This window comes from Protopterus annectens, chromosome 12.part0 (genome assembly GCF_019279795.1).
Source record: "Protopterus annectens isolate FY-2018-M chromosome 12.part0, PAN1.0, whole genome shotgun sequence".
Classification (NCBI taxonomy): domain Eukaryota; kingdom Metazoa; phylum Chordata; order Ceratodontiformes; family Protopteridae; genus Protopterus; species Protopterus annectens.
In genome coordinates this window covers 1,495,748,342-1,495,760,561 of record NC_056746.1, presented here as the reverse complement: position 1 = coordinate 1,495,760,561, position 12,220 = coordinate 1,495,748,342, and the positions used below count along the sequence as shown (strand labels likewise).

The following is a 12,220-nucleotide window of genomic DNA, read 5'->3' as shown; positions in this document are numbered from 1 at the left end:
GAGATTCCAGCTGGGATTAGGCCTCATTCCGCTTGTAAGGGCAGCAATAATGGAGATGAAGAACATGGTACAGTTTTTGTACTACCATAAATGTAGATGTTCAAGATCCACATGTTAGTTTTGTGCTAGTTTTAACCAACGTACTATTAAGCGGAGGTACGATTTTGCTTTTCACTACTTTGGCAGGCGATTTAATTATAAAATGTCATCGGACACTTTCTTCCAACTACCGGAGTTCACAAACGACGCAAGGATAAGGACAGGCGTCCGGGGTCCAAATCAGACAGTTTACAAGCAGAGTCAACTTCAGGTTCGGCCATCGTCAGTGAGACGCTTTCGCAGCCCCTGTCGTCGGCCATTTCAGAACAGATTGCGAAACGGACTCCCACTAGGAGCCAACTAGGCCTTTGAGTACTCCAGCTGCAGGACCTTCGGACAATGCTCCCTCGGATGGGTCCAGAGCCGCTGTGCAGGTACCGGCTTCCGAGGGGGTTTTCAGGCCTACACAGCTTCTGATAAAGGCAAAGCCAACGACAAAGGCCAAGACTCCTTCTAAATCAAAGACACCAGCCCAGACCTCTTTTGATCCGGGACCCAAATCTCAGAAACAGCTGCTTAAAATGGCGGAGGACTTACTAACCATGATTAGGGGTTCACATCCCCCTCCAGACAAAAGGCCAAGGCAAGAATTGGATTATGAATCCTCTGATCAGGCATCTGTTTCTTCAGTGTCTTCCTCTAAACAGGAATATACTTTCCCTCCTTATGAGGATTCTGATGCTGAGGAATCCATTCCATCAGCTTCTCCCGCCGAGGATTTTTCTTTTGGGGAAACTTTACATGACATGAGGGAACATTTTCACTGGGAAGGACAGGAGTACTCTGAATCTAAGAGAAGGCTTAGGGATTACCTTCTTCTTCCCCAGCATAGACCCCTGGCTATTCCTCCTGTTTTGGATAGTGTGGATGATGCCTTTTCTGAGGCTAATTTAACTCCTGACTCCTTTCTTCCAGCCCGTGCTAAGCCTGACAGATATTACAGGGTCCCTGACTCTCACCAGTTCCTTTACAAAAATCCTGCTGATGATCCAGAAACCATTTCTCAGGGTCCTAAGGGTGTTAAGGCCGCCTCTGCTAAAACCCTATTCCATCAGATAAGGATTGTAGAGCTTTGGAGAGAGGGGGCACAAAAGTGTACACTTCTGCTACTTTATCTATTAGGGCTTTAAATTGTCAATTTCATATGCTAAAATATCAGCAATTTCTGCTGTCTGTTATGAAACAAAAGCTAGGTACCATTTCTGCATGTGCAGATAATAAGGAATTACACGATTTGATGCATGCTACTGAGCAAGTGGGGAAGCATGGCTTACACTGTGGTTTTGATGCCTTGGAGGCTTCATGCAGGGCGGCTGCCACTGGCACAGTCATTAGAAGGCATGCTTGGTTAAAGGAACAAAACTTACCTGATCAAGTGAAAGCAAAGTTACTGGATGCTCCTGTTCAGCATAATGTTTTGTTTGGGTCTAAGGCTGAAGAGGTGATAAAGAAAATGGAGGATAAGGCAAAATCCATGCAAACGGTTAAGGATTTCTTACAAGTTCAGCCCCCAAGATTTAGCAGAAATTGACCAACTAAAAATTGGTCCTTTCCCAGCTCGGACAGGCCTCAGAGGGGTAGATATAGGCGTTCCAGAGGGAGGGCCCAAGCACAGACCTCTTACAGACCTAGACAGTGGAGTGCTTCCACCCCCAGGGGTGGAGAGGACAGACCTCAGTCTTACAGAAAACAGGCTCAATGACTCCCCCTGCATGGCTCCAGGAATCCTCTAGGAGGAAAACTCTCTCTTTTTCAAGAAAATTGGACTTGCATAACCCAAGACAAGTGGGTTCTGGATGTAGTTTCAAGAGGTTACAAATTCCACTTTCATACCTTGCCAAGACCAGACGGATGGCCAGACCTACCAAAACACCAATGGGCAGAGGCATTAAACCAGATGGAATCCCTCATGGCTATGAGGGCCCTAGAACTGGTTCCACAATCAGAGACGGGGCAAGGATTTTACTCGAGGCTCTTTCTAGTTCCCAGAAAACAAAATTCATGGAGACCCATCCTGGATCTGTCAGTCTTAAATACTTTCCTGGAGATACCAAAGTTCAAGATGCTTACTCTGCAGCAGCTCCTGCCAATGTTGAGCAAAAATGCATGGATGGTGACATTGGATTTAAAGGAGGCTTACCTACACATCCCTATTAGACAGGAGTGCAGAAAATACCTCCGGTTCAAGGCCGACTCGAAACATTACCAATTCTCTGCGCTGCTCTTTGGCTTGTCTACTGCGCCCAGGGTCTTCAAGTGCCTGGCACCAGTAGTAGCTTATTGCAGACTCAAGGGAATTCATATTTACCCTTATCTGGACGACTGCCTTATTCAAGCAGACAGCAAGGATGTCTTGCTACAGCACCTGTGATTTGTTCAAAATCTACTCAAGTACCTGGGATTCACTGTGAGCATAAAGTCAAATTTGACACCCACACAACAGATAACTTTTCTGGGTGTTCTTCTAAACACAACATCCCAGATGGCATTCCTGACATCCGAAAAACAACTACAGCTGGCTTCAACTTTCAAAACCTTGGCGTTAATGTCTCCGCTAACTGCAAGGAAATTCCTGCAGGCTTTGGGTTACATGGCCTCCTGCATCCTTCTCATACCAAATGCAAGACTACATATGAGAAAAAAATACAGTGGTACCTAAAAAGTGTATGGTCCCAGCATTGCCACAGTCTAGACACACAGATTGCTGTCTTGCCTTGCCTACAAAAGGAATTCCATTGGTGGACCATGGCATGTCTTCACAACAAAGGGAAAGCTTTCAGTCTGCCTCCAGCCAGTAAAGTGTTAACCACAGATGCCTCAGATTACGCACGGGGAGCCCACTTGCAGGGGAAAGGCCTGCAAGGTTTTTGGACAGAGGATCAGAAGCACCTACATATCAATTTAAGAGATGTTAGCTGTACAGAATGCCCCCTTGGCTTTCAGGGATCTTCTACAGCCAGGACAACTACTGATACAGACAGACAACACCACAGTTAGTTATGTGGTACATAAACGAGCAAGGGGGTTCACACTCCTACCCCCTTTGCAGACTAGCCATGACTCTATGGAGCACAGCTCTAGCTTGCAAAGTGGATCTACAAGCTCAGTTCCTGCCAGGGAAACAAAATATTCTGGCAGACTGCCTGAGCAGGAACCTGTCAGACCCACACGAGTGGATGCTAGACACCAAAATATTCAAGATGATTACAGAAGCCTGGGGCTGCCCAGACATAGATCTATTTGCATCCTCCCTCAACCACCAGTTACAGATTTTTTGCACAAGGACATTTCACAAACTAGCATGGAAAGTGGATGCTCTCTCATTCAGTTGGAGGAACCTCTCTGGGTATGCCTTTCCTCCACTACCTCTTCTTCCACGAGTGTTATTAAAGATCAAGCAGGACAAACCCAGGATGATTTTACTGGCCCCAAATTGACCTCGTCAATTTTGGTACTCAACACTGATTAATCTATCCCAGGAGCCTCCTTGGATTCTACCTCGGATTCCAAATCTTTTGTCCCAACACCAGGGCCAGGTTATGCACTCTCATATCAAAACTCGCAGCCTGGCGTATTCAGGGTCTATAATTAATCCTACCCTTCCCAAACAAGTCATGGATGTCATCTTAGAAGCCAGACTGCCTAGCATTAGAAAATTTTATGCAGGTAAATGGAAGAGATTTTGCACCTGGATGCATGCTCAGGATTCGGATCCTCTCATTCCTAATATCCCATTGATTTTACATTACCTGACAGACATGTTACATAAGGTTTTATCCTTCTCCTCCATAAAAATACATGCCTCCGCTATCTCTGCACGTTACAATACAGATCCTCCAATCCTTTCGCATCCACTTCTGAAACAATATCTCAGAGGAGCAATGACTTTAAGGCCCCCTAGGACACCACCCGTACCTGCTTGGGACCTCAACTATGTTCTGGAAAAACTCACTCTGCCTCCTTTTGAGCCTGCTACCACATCTGATATTAAGTATTTATCATGGAAGACAGCTATCCTACTGGCTTTGACTTCAGCCAGGAGAGTCTCTGAGTTACAAGCACTCATGGCTGTGGAACCTTATATTATTTTTCATCAAGATAGGGTGTCTTTAAGGACTAATCTTACTTTCATGCCTAAAGTGGTTTCCAAAGTGGCTTTAAACCAAACTATTCACCTGCCAACTTTTTTTCACTAATCCACAAAATAAGGGGGAAAGGATCTTGCATTCCTTGGATGTACACAGGCAACTTCGTTTTTACCTGGACAGAACCAAGGATATCAGGAAAACAGAGCAACTGTTTGTTTCTTATGCAACAAATTCCCAAGGCAAAGCTATTTCAAAGCAGACCATTTCTAAATGGATTGCTCATGGAATCAGATTTTGTTACTCTCATCATGGAAAGCAAATCCCAGGAAAAATTAGGACTCACTCTACCAGAGCTGCTTCAGCTGCCTTTCTCAGGGGAGTACCTACCAAAGATATTTTGGAAGCTGCAACTTGGAGTTCAGTGCATACTTTCTCTAAGCACTATAATCTCCCTCTTTACTCTAAGTCTAGGGCAGGCTTTGCTTCTGCAGTCTTGCAGGGCTTTCTAGCCGCCCCTTCTACTCTATAACCACCACCCTTTATCTCAGCTTTGGGATTCAACCCTACAGTGATGACTGCAACAGTGAAACACGAACATAGTACAGTTGTGTACACTTACCATAAATGTAGATTGTTAGTGTCTTCACTGTTGCAGTCTGGGTTACCCACCCTCCTGTCCCCCCTCATACTTCCATTAGTGTGGTTTCCTAGTTCACCCTTCTGAGGTGTATTTGCTACAGGGTATGGGGTTTGTTGTATGTTACATTTTTGTTTTACTATTAGCCTTCTTTTGGGCACCTGACATCTGGGGCAAGAAAAACTGGAGAACATGGCGTCGTCTGGCAGCTTTGTACTTCTGGTGCTCTGACGTTGAGGAGCTTGACTGAACAGCCGACGCCGGACCCAGATTTGGGATTCTGGCCGACCGAGGGCTGCCTGCCGGCAGGAAGAACCCTACAGTGATGACTGCAACAGTGAAGACACTCTGACATCTACATTTATGGTAAGTGCACACAACTGTACTTTCTCTGCACTGCCCTTTGGCTTATATACTGTGCCCAGGGTATTCACAAAGTCCCTAGCTCCAGTCATTGCATTTTGCAGGCAAAGAAATATTCAAATATACCCATACCTGGACTATTGTCTAATTCAGGCAGAAAGCCAGGACATACTATTAAATCATCTGGGATTTGTAAAAAAATTGCTAACTTCTCTGAGGTACACCATAAAACAAAAAGAAATCATATCTTGTACCCTGTCAACAAACTGTATTCCTGGGAGCAAGCTTGAATACAACTTCCCAGATAAGCCTACCTCACGCCAGCGAAACAAGTTCATTTGACAGCCTACTTCAATCTACTGGCCACAAAGAACCAGCTGTCTGCAAGGAAAATACTGCAAGCACTGGGGTTCATGGCCTCTTGCATTCTACTAATTCCGTATGCAAGACTGCATATGAGGAAACTACAATGGTATCTAAAAAGCCTATGGTGTCAACATTCTCAGAATCAAGAATCAATGATTCCTATCATACCTTGTCTAAAGATAGAATGCCTTTGGTGGGCAGAGGCCTGCCACCAAAACAAGGGACTGCCATTCACTCTACCACCTGTCACCCAAGCCCTAACAACAGACTCATCAGACTATGCATGGGGGGCTCACTTGGCAGGGAAGTGCATTCAGGGCAAATGGAACCCAAGTCAAATGCACCTGCATATCAATCAAAAAGAAATGTTAGCTGTACAGAATGCTCTGACAGCCTTCAAAGACCACATTCTTCCAGGACAATTATTGGTAAAGACTGACACCACCACTGGTATGTGGTATGTAAACAAGCAGGGGTGAACCCACTCGTACCATCTCTGCAGACTAGCCATGGCTCTGTAGAACACAGCCTTGAGTTACCAAGTTCACTTACAGGCTCAATTCCTGCCAGGAAAGCTAAATACACTGGCAGATGACCTAAGCAGAAATCTCATTGACCCACATGAGTGGAAACTGGAACCAAAGATATTCAACATGTTGAGAAACAAATGGGGGAGTCCAGAGATAGACCTGTTTGCCTCCCCTCAGAACTACCAATTGGTCAAATTCTGCACAAGGACTCCTTACAAACTAGCTTGGAAAGTGGATGCCCTGTCCTTCACCTGGAAAAGCCTATCCGTTTATGCCTTTCCTCCTCTGCCTCTCCTTTCCAAAGTGCTACTGAAAATCAAACAGGACAAATCAAGGACAATACTGATTGCATCGGACGGGCCACGCCAACACTGGTACCCTCTTGCGCAGTGTGTGTCTGCTGACACCATGGCACCTACCTCAGACCCCTGCCCTGCTGTCCCAGCATGAGGGTCAAATTTTGCACCCGTAGCTTCAAACCCTGAACCTTGCAGCCTGGCTAATTACCTGACCTCTCCGTTACCTTCCGTCCGTAAAAAAGTGATGGATGTCATTCTGGAAGCTAGGAGGCCTAGTACTAGAAAATCCTATGCTGAAAAATGGCAAAGGTTCTGTTCCTGGAGCCAGACTCCTGGGATGGGCACAGCAGTACCCAATTTACCCCATACATGCGTCACAAGGGCCTTTCCTTTTCTTCCATCAAAATTCATGCCTTTGCCATTTCAGCACATTACCACACAGAACCCACCCCTCTTCTCTCATCCACTGCTGAAGCTATTCCTCAGAGGGGCCAAGAACTTAAGACCACCCAGAAGAGCCCCTACTCCAGCCTGGAACTTTAACTTTGTATTGGAAAAGCTCACTCTTCCTCCCTTTGAGACAGCTGCAAACGCAGAGTTGAAATTCCTTTCTTGGAAAACAGCCTTCCTTCTAGCCATCACTTCAGCAAGAAGGGTGTCTGAATTATAGGCCCTCATGGCAGTGGAGCCTTTCATCATCTTTCATGCAGACAGGGTGTCCCTCAGGACCAATCCCTCATTTATGCCCAAGGTGGTATCCAGTGTGGCCATTAATCAGTCCATTAATTTGCCAGCCTTTGTTTCTAATCCACAGAACAACTGGGAACGAATACTGCACTCCTTGGACGTGCACAGGCAACTTAGATTTTACTTCGACAGGACTAAGCCTCTCAGGAAATCTGAACAGCTGCTGGTGGCATTTGCTGCAGGAGCAGAGGGGAAGGCCATTTCAAAGCAAACCATTTCTAAGTGGATAGGCCATTGCATTCATTTCTGCTATAAGCACCATGGAAAACCTACCCCACAGGGGATAAGACCACATTCAACCAGGGCTGCATCGACCTCTACAGCCTTTCTCGGAGGTGTCCCTACCAGGGACATCCTAGAACCTGCTACCTGGAGTTCTGTACATACCTTCAGGCATTACCACTTGCCAGTTTTTTTCCAAATCCAGAGCTGGCTTTGCCACTGCAGTCCTGCAGGGTCTTTTAGCTGGTCCTAATGCTATCTAATTACCTCCTCCCATCCTTAGCTTTGGGAATCTACCCAAGTGTGATGACTGCAACAGTGAAATATAAAGAACATTGTACAGTTGTGTACATAAATGTAGATGTTAGAGTGTATTCACTGTTGCAGTGCTGGTTACCCTCCCTCCAGTCCCCTGACTTCTATTGACTATACCTCTATTCTTGTTTACTATGCTTACAGCTTTTTGGTGTATTTGCTTTTTTGTTGGAGGTGTAACCTTGTATATAATTGTTTTCCATTGTGGGGGCACCTGATATCTGAGGCAAGAAAAAGTGATATAATGGTGTCTGCTGCATGCTTTATACACCCTGACTACCTGACGTCATGGAAGATGAGACGGAAACCGACACAGGGCCAAGACTTTGATAATCAGGCAGACTGAGGGCTACCTACAAGCAGATAACCCAAATGTGATGACTGCAACAGTGAATATACTCTAACATCTACATTTATGGTAAGTGTACTCAACTGTACTTTATCCATCCTGGAACTATAGAGCGGTACAAATCTAGGAATATTAGAACAGTGAATTCCAACAGTTAGCCACTGCAGTTTAATGACATTGTGTGTTTGTGTGTTTTATATAGACTGGACCAGCCCTCCAGAAACAGGTGCAAGAACAAAATCTGGGACCATTCCAGGACACCTTTAAACAGATGCAGAAACCAAAGTACTAGAAAAAGAACTTTACGTTTATTCCACATAATAGAAGAAACCTTGTTACTATATTCATTGACCTTAAGCTGTTTTGCAAAAAAAACTGAACCTTGAAATATTTTGTCATGAGAGAGAAAAGAAAAAGACATCCTGGAGAAGGCCAATGATCTAGGTACAGAACAGCAGGCAGTGAAGAACAAATAGAAACCTAGCACCGTCTTACCACTTCGCCCTACATTCTGGGCATTTGAAGAGAAATGTGAGGATGATATATGTAGAATTCTAACTAAACCTTGCAAGAATAAATTTTATAACCTCACTTAAAAATTGTCAACTCTAAAATTGACTCTGTGAAGACAAGGAGGATTATGAAAGCAGACAAGGGCGGTGGCATCTTCATTAGAAACACTGAAATACAATCAGAACACTGAAAAATGCTAAGGAATCAGAATTTCTACAAGACAAGTAGATATTGAACAAGTCACAAAAGCCTGTAATGTCATGGACATCAAACTGTTTAAGCTTAACTTGGAGGGACTTGACTGTATGTTTAGCTTACTGATAGTCCACTGCCCTAGGATACCCCAAGTTTTTGGCATCCCAAAACCTCATAAAAATGTAGAAAATTCTCATCACCCAGTAGTAGTAGGAAGTGGTTCAGCCACTGAAAATTTAATCTTAAATTCAATATAAAATTAGAGCTCATTAGGAGTGTGCTGTCCATGTTGGACTCTCTCCATTTCCAGAAAAAAAAATCAAGGAAATAAAAATACAACCGGAGACGATAGTTGTTATGATTGATGTGGAAGACCTGTACACTGTTTTTCCCCACAACTACGGTATTGATGCTGTGAAAGAGTACATGGGCTCAAGAACCAACACCACCCAAAAGAGAAATTAAAGCTATTGTGAATATGCAGGATATCTTACTTGACTTTCATTTCAACCTGAAATGGTACAAACAAGAGGACTAGCTATAGGAGCTGCTGTGGCCCGTAGCTTAGCCAATATAGCCTTGGCAAGATGTGAAGAGACCGCCATCTTCAGAATTCTATCAATACATGGGTTGTTACTATTCTTTTGACTATATCTTTATCATAAGGAAAGCTGCCTGGGTGAGCTGTATAACTTGTATATTGAAAATGCCATGAACTCCACACTTCAACCACTATAGATATGATAAGGTGGAATTCCTGGACTTCACCATCTGTAAGGATAGAAATGAGGAGAAGCTTAAGAATGACCTGTACAGAAAACCTACATGAGTAAATGTACTTCTGCATGCTAACAGCATGCGCTCCAAAATTACTAAGAAAATCACAGGGAATGAGAATAGCCAGAGTTTCTGGAGAGATGGACTGCTTTCTCACCAACCTAGATCAACTCCAACAATGTTTTCTGGAAAGAGGATATAATGAGAATTTGGTGGCTAACATACTGGGACCTGTGAAACTCCTCAAACAATATAATGATCCAACTCTGATAAGCCCCCTAGAAGGAAACAGTTTCAAGCCACACTATCAAATATCAGTGAAGGAAATTACAAACATTAAAGAAGTATGTCCTGATTAACATCTAATAAAAAGAAAAATGGTCAAGCTGTAGCAGCATTAGGGGAAACCAATGTATCAGTCAGATTCAGGACCCACAACCATCCTTCATTTATCAAAAAGGAAGACAATGTAAAAGAAATTAGTGCACCCACATAATTGTAAGCAGAAACATTTCTCTGAAGCCCACCAGGCTGCAGATGCTAAGCATTTGAGTTAAAAGAACCATTTTGTATGTTCAAACTCAAAAAAAATGTCTGCAATGATAGATATAACTTCATTGGTAACTTTGTAGTATATTGGGCAAACAGCACAAAATAAAAGCATTAACCCTCTCAGAATAAGAGTGACCAAACACATTTTAGACATCAGGCTTAAGGTCTTCAAGAACCCACTGTAGATATGCTTAGGTCTGCAGGAACTACGAGAAGCTTTCTTTTCATGCAATAAAGAGAATACATTTTGGCACATCATTACAAAGCAATCTGAACAAAAAACTAGAGAAAAAAGAACTTAAATGGCAGATTTGACTTTAAGGTTATCGGAAACCTGGACTTGATCAGACATGCTCTATTAAGAGCATGCTGGAGTTAAACTGAACCACATTTACTAAAAATAACTTTTACTAATGGCAGCAGTTTTCCCTCTTTATTTAATGGCTGTGCATGATGGTTTAATTTTCATTTTTATCTTTAGTACTAGATGTTTAATTTTATATATACGTTTTTCATTCATATGTAGTTTTAGACACGTTAGACATCCATCCTTCACCCTAACTCGCATATGCACGCACATACGCCATCTCTCCAACCCAGCTTACCTGTATCAACATTCCATGCCATCGACATGTCCACTCTTTGTCCATCTGTATGGTGTGTGGGGGTGTGTGTGTGTGTGTGTGCATGTGTGTGTGTGTGTGCACACACATATATATATATATATATATATATATATATATATATATATATATATATATAAAAACGCTTTAGAATCTTGAAATACTGAAATGTCGAATTTCAGTATCTTGAGACCAACATGTCAAATCTGCAGATGCACGAAACTGCAGAATGTCGAACCCATGGTACTGATGGCGCGTTGGGTAAGTGTGGTGTTTTTAAGGGTTTTGGGAGGGTTTGTGTGTTTGTGAGTGTGTTGGGGAGTGTTAGGTGTGGGTTTAGGGTAAGTAGGTGAGTATGTGGGCGTCAGTGAGAGTGGTGGTGTTTGTATCTGTATGATGTGTTTGCGCGAGGTGTGTGTGGAATGTATGTTGGTGGGTTTTGCGTGTTGGTGTTTAGTGCGACCTCTGAGTTAGTATATATAAGTAGGGGGTGGGGCGGAGATGGGGCTTGCTCCCCTGCTTATAGTAAGGGTGTGTGTGTGTTTGTGTTCTGCGGAGGTAGGTGTACTTGTATCTGTATGTTTGCTGTAACGTTCGCGGTTTTGGTTTTCGGGGGATTTTTTGTTTGTTTTTCAGCTTTATAGTCTCGAAATACTGAAATTCGATATTTCAAGATTATAAAGTGAATCCATATATAGATATAATGTATATGTGTGTGTATAATATATATGTACGTTTGTGTAATACATATATATAAAATGTGTGTACACACACATATACATCTGTTATTTTTATGTAACTTTTGTCATGAAAATAAGCTTATTGATTAAATAAAAAATAAATTATACCAAGCTCCCTTAATTTAATCCTTCATAATAAAGGGCACCTCAGTGCAGTTCATCCTTGCACTGATGGGAGCACTACAAACAAGTATGATAAAAGTTTCTGTAACCAACTTCACTCAAAAGATAGTTGTGCCTTATGGATTTTCTTTTCCATTGCCTTACAAACATGAACCTGTACTTGTTTTAAGAAAAAAAAATTGTTCTAGCAGTTTTATTTGAAGCTTTGTGTTGGAACAGTTTCTAGATGTGCAGGATTCATTTGAGATGCTTTATATAGTTTTTCTATTAACCTTTATTTTGGACTGTACTCCAAAATTGGCCTCAAAACATGAAATCGTAGTTAAGATGTTTATTATTAAACCTAGTCCTTAGTCACATTTGTAGTTGTCTGTATTTTGTAGAAGTTTGTGTTTAAAACTGTGCATTACATTTATTTGAATTTTGCAGGTTGTACCTGGAGAAACTGCTTTAGCGTTCTATAAAGCAAAAAATCCTACTGACAGACCTGTGATTGGAATTTCTACATATAATGTGGTGCCGTTTGATGCTGCACAGTACTTTAATAAAATTCAGGTATGCAGGAATTTGTATTTGGTTGCGATTCTTAACTGGCAATTTTATGTGATGTAACCGATATAATTTGAGAATGTATTTATTTACTTACATTTGTTAACCAGGTAGTGTCCAGCTGGGCAAGTAG

The 12,220-nt window shown here is 42.6% G+C and overlaps 1 protein-coding gene across 1 annotated transcript in view; it reads left to right on the top strand.

Moving 5' to 3' along the window:
- The window catches only part of LOC122817254 (cytochrome c oxidase assembly protein COX11, mitochondrial), a 255,490-nt gene that overhangs the window by 181,190 nt on the left and 62,080 nt on the right, over positions 1-12,220 (top strand). Inside the window, exon 4 of the mRNA XM_044090470.1 lies at positions 11,968-12,093. Within this exon, the coding sequence (XP_043946405.1) occupies positions 11,968-12,093 (126 nt within the window). The remainder of the gene's footprint in view (positions 1-11,967; positions 12,094-12,220) is intronic.